The sequence below is a fragment of the Dipodomys merriami genome, unplaced genomic scaffold (genome assembly GCF_024711535.1).
Source record: "Dipodomys merriami isolate MVZ:Mamm:240054 unplaced genomic scaffold, mDipMer1.0.p SCAF_25, whole genome shotgun sequence".
In the NCBI taxonomy this organism is placed as follows: domain Eukaryota; kingdom Metazoa; phylum Chordata; class Mammalia; order Rodentia; family Heteromyidae; genus Dipodomys; species Dipodomys merriami.
In genome coordinates, this window is record NW_027203937.1 from 7023393 (window position 1) to 7041281 (window position 17889).

Here is a 17889-nt window from a genome sequence, read left to right on the forward strand (position 1 = left end):
TTGCAACAATGAGAAGCACAAGTTGTCATGTCCAAAACGAGCTTTACAACGTTGGTGCGGGGGGGGGGGGGGAAGGGGGGGAAGGAGAAGGATTGGGATTGGGATTGGGGGGGAGGGGGGAGGCTGGGAAGGGATGTGAAGGGTAAACAAAGGAGGAGGCTGCAATGCTTGGTAAGAAATGTACGCATTATCCTGCCCATGTAATTGTAACTCCTCTGTACAGTATGTTCACAAATAAAATAAAATTAAATTAAAAAAATAAATATTAGAAGATAAAAAGGTGATTAGATAATGCTAGGATTCAGTAACAGAAAGTAGATATTAGTAATGGTTCCCAGATGGAGCTGGGTGATGGTTCCTTACCTCTAGGACACTGCTGGTCCTGACTAGTGACCTCACTGTAGCTCCTGGAACAGACAGCGAGCAGCAAAAGTAACTGATTCCAATTTCTTTTTATAGTGCTAAGAAATTTTAAATAATTGGGATGGAAAAGCCTAAATGTTATTAAGGTATGGTGGACAATACAGTTTGTTTTAGTTCAGAACAAAGAGGGAAGACAATTGTGCACATTTTGAAGTGAAGAATAAAGTTTTCTGAGGTTTTTTTGTCAAGGCTTTAAATAGAGAGGCTTTCAACCGAAGCAATTATTGTCTGCACTTCTACATGGTTGCACACATGACAGAGCCTTGCTCTAGCAATGAACTGTTTTTCTCAAAGAAGTAAAGACAAAGTAAAAAAAATGTTTTTAGAAATGTTGAAATTATACTTGACATTATAACAATTTGTTAAAACATTTTAGCTCTGTTTGCTATTTGGAGACTAGCAAGTATGTTATAACTTCAATTCTGCCATTAAACATGTTGGGCTCTTGAATAAGTCAGCCAGTTACTCTCTGCCTTAGTATCTCTGGGTATAAAACAAGATATGATAATTTGGGTGTACACTGTGGAGTATCTGAGAAAACACTTATAAAATACTACCATCATCTTTAAAAATAATTTTGATTTCTGATAAGAAAATAACATATTCAACAGGATTTTAATGTACATAATAAAAACATTCAAATATTCATGTTGACTGGAGTTAATGGAATCTACAGGTATAGATAAAGACTGATGCTTTATATAAATTATGGGTGTATTTTCCTTGCAATAGTTCAACACTTTGATCATGCTCTCAATAGAGCATCTGATTTCCCAAAAGAATCACCAAAGCTTTCAAAGTAGAAGTAGTGGTGTATTCTTGTAATTCTCATACTATATTATAATTATGTCCTATAGCATTTCATTCTAAACTATCAATTGTAGTGACTGTTCATTAAAGACTATCATAAATTCTTTGTTTATTAGATATTTAGAACACTTATATTTATATATTAGAGAACTTTCATGAATTTATTTTTTAATAAGTTTATTTTTATTGTGAAAATACCATACAGATGGGTTACAATTACATGAGCAAAGTAATGAGTACATTTCTTATCAATCATTGTTGCCTCCTACTTTATTTCCCCTTCCCATCCCCTCAATCTCCCCTTCCCTTCCCCCCCCAACCGCACCCCTGCGCCAAAGTTGTAAAGTTTGCTTTTCGACATAATGACTTGTACATCTCATTGTTGCAATGGGTCAACATGTATCCCTATTTAAACAATTTGTTTTTCCCTTCCCCTCCACAAATTATACATACATCAAATACAGTGAAAACAAGGGTTATCTGTGGGGGAGGGACATACGAAGCAACAAAGAAATATCTTATAAATATGTTAGAAACAATATCAAGAAAGAAAAAAATATTTGAGTCCTTATCTTGGGGTTCATTTTGCCTAACATCAACATTATCTGACCATATCTGCTCGTCTCAGACATATGCTAGCAAAAATGATCCTTAACAGAAAGAACAGTGCTGGAGGAATATCAATACCAAATTTCAAACTCTACTACTAAGCCATAGTAATCAAAACAGCTTGGTACTGGCACAAGAACAGATCTCAGGACCAATGGAATAGAATTGAAAACCCAGAAATGAACCCACAGACCTATAGCCATCTAATCTTCGATAAGGGAGCTAAAAAAATAGAATGGAAGAAAGGAATCCTCTTCAGTAAATGGTGCTGGCAAAACTGGTTAATCACTTGTAAAAAACTAAAGCTAGATCCTTATATATCACCCTGCACCAGAATCAACTCCAAATGGATCAAAGACCTTGGAGTCAAAGCAGACACTGAAAACATTACAGGATGGAATAGGAGAAACCCTAGGTCTCCTACTTGGCACAGGCTGAAATTTTCTTAATAGAGAGCCAGAAACACAACAAATCAAAGAAAGGTTGGACAAATGGGATTGCATGAAATTGCAGAGCTTCTGCATGGCAAAGGACATAGCTAGCAAGATCAATAGAAAGCCCACGAATTGGGAGAAGATCTTCACTAGCCAAACAACGGACAAGGGTCTCACATTTAAAATATACCTGGAACTCAAAAAATTAAATTCCCCAACAACAAATCCTCAAAGAAACCACTGCCCAATTAACAAATGGGCTAAAGAGTTAAAGAGAAACTTTTCTGAAGAGGAAAGAAGGATGGCCAATAGACACATGAAGAAATGCTCAACCTCCCTAGCCATAAAAGAAATGCAAATCAAAACAACATTGAGATAACAACCTTACCCCAGTTAGAATGGCAAAAATCAAGAACTCTAATAACAACAGATGCTGGAGGGGATGTAGCCAGAGGGAATCCTACTGCATTGTTGGTGGGAGTGTAAACTTGTTCAACCAGTTTGGAAAGCAGTATGGAGGTTCCTCAAAAGACTGGACATAGAGCTCCCCTATGACCCAGCAATCCCACTTTTGGGCATTTACCCAAATGATCGCAAACAAGACCATACTAAAGCTACCAGCACAACTATGTTTAATGAATTTCTATTCTTGCAAAAATCATTTGCATCTCTTAATTCTTAAGTAATTGCATAGATTCTGAAAAATTGTGATTATGTTTTCATTTGTTGGCTTTCTTTATACTGCTCATTATTAAGAGACACACTTCTTAACATCTTTTTTGTTTGAATTGCAGAAATGTAGAACAGGCCTATTTGGGGGTTAAATACTTGGGGTTGGAAAAGATGAATGAAAAGATGTAGGGTAAATATAATTGAAATAATTCCCATGCATGTATGAAAACAGAACAATGAAATCTGCTGAAACTGTTTTAATAAGTGGAGAAGGTTCCTTTTTTCCTACATTACTGCCAGCATTTGTTGTTTGAATTCACAGTGTTAGCCAATCTAACTGGGGTGAGATGGAATCTCAGTTGTTTTGATTTGCATTTCCTCCTCTGTTTCTGTGCTGTTCTTAACTCTTCTGAGAAGTCTCTCCTTAGCTCTCTTGCCCATTTAGTGATTGCTTTATCAGGTTTGGAAGGAGTTAGTTTCTTGAGCTCCTTTTATATATTGTATATTTGACCTTTTATTGATGGTAACAATCTTTTCCCAATTGGTTGGCTGTCTTTCTAGTTTAGTAACTACGTCCTTAGCTGTGCAGAAACTTTTTTATTTTGATGTAGTCCCACTTGTCAAGTTCTATAAGTTCTAATGTTTTTCCTATTCTCTCTTGGCGTAGTTTCAATGTTCCAGATCTGATGTTGGGATCTTTGATACACTTTGAATTGATGTTAGTGCATGGTGACAAGCAAGGATCTATTTACTGCACTACTGGTGGGAATGTAAACTAGTACAACTACTCTGCACAGCAGGCTGGAGGTTCCTCAATAAACTAAACATAGATGTTCCCTATGATCCAGCCATACCCCTCCTTGACATCTACCTGACCATCATGAACCAGGTAAGGACAGCCGCACATCCATATGCATTGCTGCACAATTCACCACAGTCAAGATATGGAAACTCGAACAAATCATGTTAAGTGAAGTAAGCCAGGATCAGAGACAAATGGTGTATGTTCTCTCTGATATGTGGAAATTAGACCTAAAATGCACTGGGGGATGACGAACTATACAGGATTCTAGATAGTCATATACAGTGAGACCAAAAGAGATTAGTTTCAAAAAATCACAAAGGTTAAATGCCTAAGTGCCTCTTCATATTTGTATGAAATTATATATATATATATATATATATATATATATATATATATATATACAAAAGGCTTTTTTTCTTTTTTAGCTTCTGATGATTCTGTCTTCTCTACCTTATAAATAGTGTATTCGTATGTACATCTTTGGAGGGTGGGAGGGAGGGAACAGAACTCAAAGGAAAAAGGGCAAAAAAGTGCAGCAGTGGAGCTCACTGGACACTGATAAAAGTGAACGATAAAACTCATGGGTGGAGACAGGAGGGATGGACTGGGAGAGAATAAGGGGACAAATGACATTGTACAAAAGGAAATGTACTCATTACATGACTGTCATAAGTGTAACCCCTCTATGTATCACATCTATAATAACAATAAAGTAAATTTAAAAAAGATGGGGTAGGAAGGATGAGGGAGAGATGGGGCAGATCATTGGATCAAGGTGATGTATGAATGCGTGAAATGCCACCATGTAACCTTCTTGTACAATCAATATATGCTAATAAAAAGCTTATTTTCCTAGGTTTTTTTTTTTTTTGTCTGTTGTAGGGCTTGAACTCTGGGCCTGGGCTCTGTCCTCAGCTCTTCAGCTCAAGCCTCACACTCTACCACTTGAGCCACTGCGTCACTTCTGGTTTTCTGGTGGTTTATTGGAGATAAGAGTCTCATGGACTTTTCCTGCCTGGGCTGCCTTTGAACCTTGATCTTCAGATCTCAGCCTCCAGAGTAGCTAGGATTACAGGCATGAGTCACCAGTGCCTGGCCTACAAATGTTTTTAAATTGAATATTACTTTGAATTAGCTGAAACAATTATTTTGTTTGTAGACATGTACTTATTATATGGCTTTTCCAGGCTATTTGATTTTCAGTTGTGGTGAATACCTTGAGGTTTTCCAGTAATACATTCTAATGCTAGAAGGAAGTCTTGATTCCTCAACTTTTGGTCTTAGCTATTTGAAAGTGCATTACATCTTTCAGATCAAGCTTATTAAAAGTCATTCATTATATTGAGGATTCAGAGAAATTGTTAAGGAATTTTTTTCTATCCTATGGATTCAATAGAATAAAACCATGTCACAAAAGCACATTTTCTGTCAGCTGTTCTTAAGAAAAAGTTCCCTAAGGTGAATTTCCTGTTTGAGTACATTCATCAATATTTCCCCTAGAGACCAATTCCTTTCACTCTGTGTTTACTTTTTAGTTCTTCCTACCAAGGCTTGGCAATCCTTTTGACCTTTCAAGGAGTTGTGATTGTCCAGGTAATTTTTCACTAGCAACCAGTATATTTCATTGAAGAATTGACCTTTCCAATTCCTGGGCTTTTCTTAGTTTTTTACCTTTGCACTGATTTTATTTCTTAAATAACTTTTATTAACCTCTAGTAATTGGACAAGGGGAAAGGACTCAATGTGACAGTTCCATATATATATATATATATATATATATATATATATATATATATATATATATATATATATATACAATGCACTCCTTCAGACTCACCATCTCATTCTTTGCTTTGCCTTCCTCCTTTCTTAAAACAATGTCAATGGATTCATTCTTGTATTTTCATACATGCAATTACAGTACCTGGATTCATTCTCCTCCATCCTCAGTTGGCCTTCCCACTCCTTCTGGTAACTGTCCGCAACATAGCCTATATGACTTTCCTGTGATTCAGTTTAGCTTATACTAATTGTACAAAGGGATTTTATACACACACACACTACAATTTACTTAGATTAACCTCATTTATTTCTTTCCCTTGCCCTTCCTCCCATTAGTGTTCAACAGCTTTCAGTGATTGTCTAATGCTATCTTCCCAGGTAGGCACCAAGTATTTCCATAGTACTTGTGCTTCATTTTGTTTTTAAACCATCTATTCCCCAACAGTTGACTCATTCTTTATAAATTAATGGATTATGCAACTTTTTATACCACAGTAGTAAAGTATTACTGGCTTAAGAAGAAAAATTGAGCTGCAATTGTAAATGGTTTATAATTTTTAAAATAGGCTTTCCTATTTTAGTATTCCAATTGCTGATAGTTTTTTGTTGTTGCTGTTCAGTAGGCCCTACAATAACTTCAAATCTCTCATATGTAAGACTGAAGAAGTACAACCTCAATAATTTCTTCTGGTCCTCTATTTCTCTTAGTTTAACTAAGGGCTCTAGTCTCACAGGACAGAAGCCTTAGCCTCTCTTTTACCCTGTTTTTTTTTTTTTTTTTGATGATCATGTGTTCAAGTTTTTCATAATACTTAAAATTCTGCCTATTTCTATGTGTACCATAGAATATCTCAGTAATGCCACAAATGGGATGTTTTCTTCAATTCCTGATGGTAATCCCTTCATTTATAAGTGAGACATAAATCTTTGGGAAGACCATGTATGATCCAAATTTGGGGTTCAGGGAAAAAAGTTATAACTAGCTTTACATAATGTCTGTCACCAAATCTGGCTTTCTAAAAATACCATCTATTTCTCAACTTCTACTGCTGTCTATACTCCTCACATGCCAGAAATATGCCACAGGCCCCAGTCGGTCTCCTTGCCACCAATAGACTTTCACCAATCCTTTTAAAAATATTTTCCCACTTAACGATTTGAAGGAACTGCATAAGTATTATTTTCCCCTCAGAGAAAAATTGTGTATGGTTCTTTTTATAACCTTGAACCATGACACCACAAGACCCAGGTTTCTGCTCTGTAACGTTAGGTAGCAATAACATGAGAGACTTTGAGGAGGTTAAGAGGCCAAACCTCGGGCTTCTTTTTTTATCTGAATTGCTTCTCTGGTCTGATTATTATGGATATAACATCACATATATGTATATGACTCTATAACAACATAGCTTAAAAGTAGAAGAACAGTAACTATTTTATTAATATTTTTGTCATCTTTAGTTGTACAAAGGAGTTGTCATTCAACAAAGTGACTTCTAAATACAATGCTTCTTTATCGATGTCACCCTTTTCTCATTCTCCCCTATTCCACATCTACCCTTTCTCTCACTTTTATTTTGTAGGCTATGCATTATGTCTTAGAACTGTATTCTTCTTCCCCTTTTCTCTCTTTAGCAGTCTGCTCTCTTCTTGGCCTCATCTTTCACCTTTTGAGTATCAGTTTTCCTGGTGCTTATTTTGTTGAGCTATGAATTAGCCTTTCTAAATCCATTTGATTTCTCCCATGAATAGACTATGGGGTTGTTAATTACATTTGTATGTGCTTGCTTACCACACCAAAGTGTTTATTCATGCATTTATAAATTTTAGCTTCCACATTAGAACAAACTTCATCCTTAGTCCCTCTGAGCCTGACTTACTTCACTTAAAGATTTTCTCCAGGCCCTTCCCTTTTTTTCACAAAGGATACCAATATCACTCTTGCTGATGGATGAGTCAAACTCCATTTTGTATATTTGTCCATTGAGTGGCATCAGGGCTGATTCCATAGCATGGCTATGATGAGTAGTGCTGCAGTGAACTGGTACTGTATTCTAGTTTGTAATCTTTTGGATAAATGGCCAGGAGTGGAATTGATAATAGTATAGGATACTTTCCTGTTTGGTTTTTTTGAGGACCCTCCATACTGATTTCCAGATTAGTTGAACAAGTTTACATGCATACACTGTTTATAACAGTATATTAATTTCCTTTAGTCCACATCCACACCAGCATTTGTTTTTGTTTGTATTTTTACTGACAGATATTCTGACAGGACTAAAATGGATCTCAGTGTTGTTTTGATTTGAATTTCCTTTATGGCAAGAGATGTTGAATATTTCTTCATGTGTCCATTGCCTGTTTTTTACTTTTACTGAGAAGTCTTTTTAGCTCATTTGCCCATTTATTAATTGCAGTGTTGATTCTTTGAGGGGGTTTAGTTTCTTAAACTCTCTGAACATTCTGAATATTAGGCCATTATCTGAAGTATGTCTGGGAAAAATCTTCTCCCATTCAGTACTTTATAGCTTAACTATGTCCTATGTTGTGCAGAAATGTTTTAATGTGATATAATCCTACTTTACCAGGTCTTTCTTTGATTGCTGTGATTCTGAATCTTTACTCAGAAAGCTCCTGCCTCTGCTGAGAAGTTTAAATGTTTCTCCTACTCCTTGCTCTAGTAGTTTTATGGTTTCAGGTCTTGAATTGAGCTCTTTGATCCATATTGAATTGATATTAGTGCAAGGTGACAGACAAGGATACAGTCCAATGGAATAAAACAAAAGCCCAGATCTAACAGCCATCTACTATTTAATGAGAGCCTAAAACATAGGCTAGAAGAAATACAACACCTTCAACAAATGGTGTTGGGAAAACTGGATATCTACATGCAGAAAAGAGTGACTATGTCTTTTGGAATAGAAATAGTTCCTCTAAAAGAGGTGCTGGTGACTCATGTCTATAATCCTAGCTTCTTGAGAGGTTGAGACTAGGAAGACCACCATTCCCTGCCAGCCCAGGCAGAAAAGCCCATGACTTCTTAAAGGCATGGAAATATGAACCTGTCATCCTAGCTATAGTAGGAGGTCAAAAATAGATGGTGGTCCACACATATTCCGAGCCAGAAAGCAAGAACCATTCTCAAAAATGACCAGTGTAATAAAGGGCTTGAGTCATGACTCAACAGTAGAGCAAATATAACTAGCAAGTATGATGTCTTGAATTTACATTCTTATGCTGATATGAATACATATATATATATTATTTTTATTAGATAATACATAACAGTACTTACTAGATAATATGTAATATACACCCATTTTGTGTCACTGAATACCAAATATGTGTCTACTTTGTTAAACATATTGAGTGAACAAATTTTTTTTTTCCAATCCCTCGAAAATATAGTCTCCCATTTTACTAGCATGAACACAGATTTAGGGAAGTTAAAGGAATTGAAAGTCTGCCTTACCCACAAGATTAAAACTTTTTTGGCTGGGTTTAGTAGTGGTGGGGAATAAGGGGATAGGAAAACTTCAGTGTTTTCAGTTGTGAGAGAGAGGCCCCCTCTTTATCCTGCTGATGACTGAGCTCATATCTTTAGCACCTGGAGCACTGCCTCTATCTCAGTGGTTTGCTGTGGATCTCCTCGCAGGACTAAGTAAAATGGAACTACATTTCCAAGGCATTTTTGCTTTCTATAAACCCTTTTCCTTCCAATGTTTTGTTACTGATCACTGGAAAAATGGAAAAGAATGAACTATGAAAAGTAGAGAAATTAAACACTACATTGTTTTAATGACTTTGTGCACATTAGTTAAATGCTTTTGAACGAGATCATTTAAACCTACCATTGTTTCTGCCTCAAGGTTAGCGTTTTGGTTTTGGTATTCACCAAGATTCTACTATAGTAAGGACCCTTATGATGACCCTCTTGAGCAGTTAAAAGTACAATTTCAATTGAACATGCAATATCCCTTATGTAATAAATGCAGTTAATGTCTTTGAGACCTCTAGCAAACAAAAAAATCCAAGTTCATTACAGCTCTTGTCTGATAGCAATTTCAACCTTTAATTTAACAGAACTTTAAAAATAATCGTGGGAAGATAGTACAAAGAATTTCCATTAAATCCTCAAAGGACAAAGCCTCTGTCCTCAGATTTTATAATTGACTTAAGAGAAACATGAATATAACATAAATGCTATACTAACAGTTTTCTATGGCAACTTGGGAGTACATACAGTCTTTCAGGGGAAAGAAAAAGCGCTTCTTGGAAGAGACAGTATTTGCAATTTGAAGAATATGAGACTTAAGAGGGGAGCAACTGATACTTGCAAGATGGGTATGAGTAATGCCTGATTAAAGGATATTTTGAACAAATGTAACCCTGGAAGCCTGGGAAAACATAATATTTGGAGATTTAAGTCATTCAGTATTTATGAAGCCTAAAACTTGAAGTGAGAAGTTTAAGGTGATGGAATACATCTCTTTCATGAGTAGTAACGATGGACTAGCATTGGTAATGCGAACTTATTTAGGAGGATCACTCACATGTCCTTATAATAATATGACAGATGGTATGAGTAGTTGAACTTCAGAAGCCTTTTTCTAAAGTTTAAAGAAGTGCACTGCAAACAAAAGTCTAGCCATTTGGGAGTTAGACATGTCTCACCTGCACTCATTATTGCTGTGTTGGGCATAACATTTTCCCCAAGATGCTGTGGTGAAAAATGTGCTAGGGAATCTTGCAGCGTTTGCCAAATAGTGGTAGGTGAATCACTGTAATATTGTTTAAGATTTAGGCACTTTATAATCTATTTATACAATGCTCCATGCCCCAAAATTTATTCTACAAATAATATCAAAATATACACATCAGTTTCCTTCTAGATTATGAATTATTTGAGCCTACTGAGGCTATGGATATAATTTTTCTTACATTCTGTGTTTTCATTTTATTAATGTATGTATTTTTGACATATTGAGTTGTATTATATTTTTGATTTTCAGGATGCATCTACATCAGTTATAAAATCAAAAGTTCTGGGGTAGACTGCCTTGACTATTAAACTGAGACTCCAACTTTTATCTGAATAAACTCTAATTTTCCTTACCTCATATGAACTATATAAGGACTAAGTAAAATAGACTACAAATTCTCCAGTGTTTGCCTCTTTCATATTTACTAGTTATGAAAAAGCAAACTAGCAAATGAAAAAAGCAAACACTAGTATTTTGGATATAAAGCATATTCTTTACTCTTGGCTCTCCATTTCACTTGATAGTCAAAAGTGAGTGTTTGGGGGCATAGTTAATAAATGGAATTGGACCCAGTGATAGAGGTACACTGAATAGCATGGCTTTTTAATTATCATAAATATATTTATTAATCAAAATCTAGTGGTAGTGATGCATATTTTCTAAGAATAGTAGCAGAATTAGAGTTCAATATCACTGAACTTAATTACTAAATGCTCATTAGTAGAAAAATTCAATATAGTGCCCAAATCCTTTTGTTGTTTAGAAATTGATCTGAAAATTCTACATAGTAAGCCAAATAATAAGTAAGCAAAAGACATCTCAAAGATGATTTCTAATAAAACATATTTTGTAAGGTTTTTCCTGATTTGTGCCAGAAAAGGAAAATATGAAGTGATATCTTTCTTTGAAATTAAATTAATGAAGATAGACTTAAGCCTTTCCTCAACTTATTACTTTGTTTGATAATATAGTTTGATTAAGTAGAAAAATACACTTTTGCAAAATAGACATATTTTAATTCACTCAGGTTATAAATTCAGCTCAGAGGCATGAGAACCGAGATCCTGACTCTATAAGCTTTCATTAACTTACTAATGACTTTCACCAAAACATCTTCCTGCTTTCCTTTTGTGATATGAGGGGCTGTGACTTGGTGAGGTTCAATAAATCAAATATTCTTTTATGCTGCCCATTGTGCTATAAACTGTGTTAAGTGTGCACACAGTGTCCAGTGCTTCACCGGAATCAACTGAATATGTATTTCCAAAGTGATCCTGATATTAAGCTATTAACTATATGGCCTTTCTCCTGTCTTTCTAAAAATTCACATTTTCCATTTCCATTAGACATGTGTTTTTAATCTAAATGCAAAGGAGATTACCATAATAGTTCAGGCTGTCTTTGGGAGAATTACTGAATAATGGTATCAGAGGTCCTCTGCAGACATGTTAGGGAATCACCCAGAAAAAAGGCACATGAGTTATTGTCAACAGTGGATGTCCTTTGAACTCTGATTCTGATATGACTTTAGGAAAAGGAAGGACTGTGTGAAAGGGAAAGGGAAAGGTTGTTTGCCTTTTTTCTGAAATTACAATATAGAGCAGATATTTTCCCCACAGTTTGATTCTGTGAGTGAATGCACAAAAATTTGTGTGGGTGTGAAAAAGTTTCCAATAATAGGCATATGTTACCATAGATACATCCTTTAAGCATGCCACTGGTGCATTATTGCCAGCAATACTTAAAGGATCTCAAACAGTTGTATTTTTTTCAGTTGTGAGAGATGAGAGTTGGCTTTTGAGATAAGAAATGGACCTGCTCTGCTCCTTTAAAGCTGAGTGGCTCATTATTATGGGAGTCATTGCCATTTACTATAGACCATATTTAGGAGGTCGAAGATATAAACAAATGAGTCTCTCTAATCGAAGACGGTCTAATTTATTAGAGATGAGAATTTGACAATGTTATTTCAGTTGAGAAAGAATGTTTTTCTTCCCTTAAGTTTTAGGAGAAACTGCTACATTATTTTGTGCGAAAATAGTCTTAAACAGATAGAAGAAGCTTTGCTCAGCTTTCTTGCATTTTTTCAAGTTGATATAATTGCTATTGTTATTTCTCTTGGATATTATAAGGGATGGTGAAAAATAGGTCTCTACAGCATATTTCTGTGTGAAGGAACTTTCACAGATAAAAGGAATAGTTAGTAAGCAGTATCTCTTGCATTGTCCTTTGCAGTATGGTATATTTTGTCAAATATTTATTGAAATGCTTGCCTACTCTGTCTTCCAGAGAAATAAGGAACAAAAGCATAAAATGATAAGGCCTCTGTGATCAATAAGTCTTACATTCTATCTTAGATTATAGTAAACATATAAATTAGTATTTTATTATAATTTCTTTTTTCTTTCCTTTTTTCCTGGCAGTACCAAGGGTTTGATTTGAACATGTGATCTCAATGTCTTTATACCCGGTGCTAGCCCCTGTCAACCATGCCTGCAGTCCTTTTTTGACCTGTTATTTTACAAAGCAGGTCATGCTTCCAATCCAGATGTGTACATGAGCTGTGATCCACTTAATTTTAGGCTCCCGTCATTTCTAGGATAATAGGAGGGTGTTAATTCACCCAGCTCCTTCCTTGTTCAGTTTGGGATGATGGATGCATGTGCTGAGTCCAGCTCTGAATTGAGAAGTACGTTTATAAATGATTCTGTCTAGTATGGCCTCAAATTGTGATCCTCTCAATCTCATCCTCCCAAGAAGCTAGGATTACAGGCCTGAGTTACCGGTGCCTGGCTTATCACTTTTTCTTTGAATATCAGGATACAGGTGACCTGGCCAGTGAGAGGTGGAACAGAAATTGCAATAAAGACCTGTCAGATGGCCTCTTGTTATTTCATAGCATCATAGATGTCATAGATCCCTACTATGTACATGACAATAGAAGAATAGGAGTTCAAGTCTTGCTTCATCTCTACTGTGGATGACTCTACATCATGGAGTCTGTTTTCTCATCTATAAGTTCAGGACAAACATATGCTGACTCTGAAAGGTAGTCATGAATTATGTGAGAAGATGATGAACATCAATTAAGTCCTCTGTACATGCCAGCACACTGTGAGGCCTGGAGCAGGCAAGGATGCTCTTGTGGGGTTAAATTCTGTAAGTGGGAAATGGCAGACATTTTGTGTTTTCTTAATTTGTTCATTTCCTCAATATGATGATCATAAGATCCACCAGGAACAGGAGCTCTGAGAGCAATGATCACATAGGACGTGGGTGGGGTGTGATTGATGAGGGACGACTGGACAGAAGTGTCCCAGGATTGGGGGCAGGCAGGGCATTCAGGGGTCTTGGGACTCCTATAGTTTAGCTGACACACCTTCATTTTCAGCTTTAAGTGCGGACTCTTTGAAATACATAGTCATTAAATGAAAACTGCTTAGTTAGGACACTTTCATTTCATTGATTTATATGCTCATCATTTAACAGTATTTTTGGTACATGAAAGGGGTTTAATAAGTGATGGTAAATGAATAAATGAACTTCTGAACAAATACTTTGAAGCCACTGATGTACAGAGAGAGAGAGACAGAGGGAGAAAGAGAGAGGAGAGAGAGAGAGAGAGAGAGGAGAGAGAGAAGAGAGGTAAGACTGAGTTGGATACAGAAGAAAGGCTGGCACTATGTGGAATCATGGCTGGATGCTGGCTCATTGAGCTAGAAAGATTATACTGCCTTGCATTGATAATATGCATTTCTGTAATAAACAGCTTTCAAAATAGTCTAGTGAGGTGGGTAGGGCAGGTTAAGTTGTATTGGTATGAGGTCCCACTGTTGGGACTTTTACTCACTTATGCTATCAATTATATATCCAATTCAAACACCCATGCTGAACATTCTTGTCATCTGAGCTGGTGCAGATTGTGTGACAAGCACCCACTGAGCAGAGCACCACAGAAGTCCTGAGGCTTCACTCACTTCCAGCCAATTAAGAGGCACAAAGACTGAACCTGCTCCTCACACTGCTGCCCAGAGTCCTATTACAATATACCTTCACCAAAGGAGCACAGCAAATTCTCAACAGGGGAAAACTGCTTTATAAATACTGAATAGTGCTAGTCATATCTGACCTGAGAGAAAATTTAGCTTGTTGAGAGCTGTATTATCAGCTCTTGTCTTCTCTCCTATCTGTGGCTTTGCTAAAGTTGTGAAAATGAGGAATTTGAAAAGTATTTATTTTTATCCGCAAAAGTCAATATATACTGTAACTCCTTTGCTTGGAGTGAAAAGATGATGTAGAATAAAAGACCATGGAGTTCAAATAGATGTTAAAATGATTGACTTTGTTTAAAAAATAAATGAAACAATTATATTTAAATAAACAGAACTGACAATATATTCAAATACAAGGAGAATTGAATGGTTTGTTTCAGAGTATGGGGGAATGACTAAAATTGAATATGCCTTGATTTTATTTGTGCAGAGTGTATAATTTGAAGCACACTTGAAGGGATTCATAACAGTGTAGGTCCCAAGGGGCTGACTTGTCATGTTTATGGGACAATAAGACACTATGAGGAATAAAAAATATGGAGTTCAATAGAGTTGAGCTCAAGTTCAAACTTTGCTACTTATTTGCCATGTCCATAGACAAGCCTGTCTGAGATTAGTGTCTTCATCTTTAAATTATGAACAATACTTTTCATACAAATGAGATGAAATAAGTGAATTGCTTTGCAAAGATCTGAAACATGGCATATACTTATTACATTTTTTAAATTCTTTCCATGAACAAACATTTCAAAATCACCACTCTTGATATACCCATCTTTAAAAAATTTTTATTTTATTTGCTTAAATAGGGATACAAGTTGATCCATTGTAACGATGAAATGTTCAAGACACTATGCTGAAAACAAACTTAACAACTTTGGCAGTGGGGGGGGGGTAGTTGTGGAGGTGGGAGGGAAGGGATGGTAGGGGAAAAACAAAGGAGGAGGCAACAGTGCTCGATAGGAAATGTACTCATTACCTTGCTCATGTATCTGTAACCCCTCTGTACAGTATTTTTACAATAAAAGCGTACAAAAATTTTATTTTATTGTATATATGCTGTACAGAGGAGTTAAAGTTAAATAAGTACATTTCTTGTCGTGCATTGTCCCCCTCATTTGTTTTTCTCTTATATCCCTTCCCTCCTCCACCTCTCCCACTCCCCCCTGACCCTACTCCAAGTTGTAAAGTTCATTCTAACATAGTGTCTTTGGGAGTAGCATTGTTGCAATGAGTCATCCTTTGTCCTTGTTTCAGCATTTTGTCATTCCATTTTCCCTCTCCAAATTAGATAAATGTATATACAAGATGCAGGGTGCCAAAATCAAAATCTTTAAAATGCCCTAATTTCTAAAGCTTTCCTTAGCTAGTCTCCTGATTCCCTTTCTAAGAAAATATGTTTCTCACACCTGTTGATATACCCGAAGTAGACTATTTCTTCTACATGTAGATTGTTTCCTTTTGCCTATTATCCTTTCTTAGACTACTAAGTAATATTATTTCCTTACTCTTAAATTTTTGGTCTATTTATTATTTTAACTATTTATTGTAACTATTTATGCCACTTTTCTAAAAAACATTTGATTTTATAAAAAATTTAATGTGTGCATTATGAGTATTCTGTTCTAGAAGGTATTTGAAAGGGTAATATACACTCATGTTCTTTTATCCAATTCAACAATTTATTGCTGAAAGGCAATGTAATCTTCTAAACTTCGAGCCTTACAGAGGAACCATTTTTCTGCCAACAGCTGTTTGGGTATTAATAACATTGTTCATTGGCTTTACAAAATCATCAATACAGGCAGCAACCAACAAGAGGCATATGTCTGTTCTGTCATGGAGCAAATAATTTTGAGGGCCTTGGAATGGCCCACAGGCCTGATGTTCCTCCCCTCTGTTACAACATCAGGCATAGAACTGAGGATTAAGTAACTATTACATATTCATTGTATCACTTCTTCTATGGAGAGTTCTAATATTACATAGTGTTTTAGGGTGGCTGAGAAATAATTAGCTAAAAGCAATCACCATTAAGTTTCTATGGAATTCTAGAAATAAAAATAGTCTCTTAGTGAGTGAAGGGTCTATCCTTTGCATTTATGGATCAAAAATTTTTGGATAGTTAAACTAGGTCAAGTTATATATAATCTTATGTCTGGTGGTCAGATGATAGATTAACCTCAGTGGCAAGAACCAAATGTAAGCAGGTACCTACCTGTAGTACTGGCCAAAGGCCTGTATGTCATGAATAAAAGTCAAGACTGAGAGAGAAAACGGAACCTCATTTAGGCTTGTTGTTAAGCATAGATGTCATGGAGACCAGTGATTGGAGCTTGAGCATATAGCTAGTTATGGCTGAACATGGGTGCTTCTGGGAATTGTCAAGATTTGTAGTAGACAATACAAGTACTTTAGCAAAGAATACTGTTCCTATAGAAACCAAGATATTGGTCAATGCAATTTTGTAGGGCTGTTTAAATATGCTTACATTGGACAGCTAGTCAAGAGCTTCCAAAAGAGCTCTCACTGGAGCTTGTTCCATCTTACATAAACCTGGTGTTTTAATGATGTAAAATTCCTGCTTTCTCCAAGACATGTCTGTGTCTTTCTAGCTGCATACTGAATTAACTTTGGGGACTGGAAATAATAGTGATTGAAAGATCTCAGCTTATTGGCTTAATGTTTGCTTAGCCTTTTGCTAGAGCCAAGCACAAACAACCCAGAGGCAAATTTGGAAGCCTTGAGTTCCAAGAAAGAGTTTTTGATGAGGGGAGCTAAATAAATACTGTACATATGGGATGTTACAATCAGTGACCAAACAGCTTGTCTTCCATATAAGCAATCATCTGGGGCAGAGGAGACATGAGTAGAAAGCCAGGGAAAAAGGATATGGAAGGAGCCTAATGCATGCATGTTCCAAAGAGAAATGCTAATACTAACAACTATTAGTGTATGTTAAGTTCATATTATACTTTGAACGCAAATTGAAGCAAGTATCATTTCTTCACGTACATTTATAATGCCAGCATACTTTAAACACAGATTGAAACAAATCTTCTTTCTCCATAGACTTTTATAACCCCAGCACTAAGGTTACTAATGACATAAGGTTAATATGACATAATGACCTATCTATTAAGGTAGCCAACTTGGAGTCAAATGCTGCTCTGTCTCATTCCAAAGTCGGCTGCCCCTATGCCTTCCTATGCACAAATGTATTTTCCTGTTGTGTGTGTGTGTGTGTGTGTGTGTGTGTGTGTGTGTGTGTGAGATTCCTCTTAGGAAATTATGGTATACAATTTTAGTGATTGTACTTTCTCCTGCTGGCATCTGATTTTCCAGAAATGCTCATAGCCATCATACAACACCACTAGTAATGATCTTCCATTTGTCTTAATTGCTAGCCTTTTGAAATCTTTTGTAGCTAAAAATGTACATGTGTACTCACTGAGATATGAAACACCAGCTTTCTGCCTAGTCTGTGGTGGATACAAGAGACTGACGTGAGCAAGTAGATTTATAAACAACTTAGTGTAATA

The 17889-nt window shown here is 36.1% G+C and overlaps 1 protein-coding gene across 14 annotated transcripts in view; it reads left to right on the forward strand.

The window, feature by feature from the left end:
- The window catches only part of Dlg2 (discs large MAGUK scaffold protein 2), a 2075786-nt gene that overhangs the window by 593122 nt on the left and 1464775 nt on the right, over positions 1–17889 (forward strand). The window contains exon 1 of one of the 14 annotated variants that reach the window (XM_070034880.1): positions 3814–3837. The exons of the other annotated variants lie outside the window; for them this stretch is intronic. Coding sequence (XP_069890981.1) covers positions 3829–3837 — 9 coding nt within the window. The 5' untranslated portion in view covers positions 3814–3828. Of the gene's footprint in view, positions 1–3813; positions 3838–17889 lie in introns of those variants that run through there. 14 annotated transcript variants of the gene reach the window in all.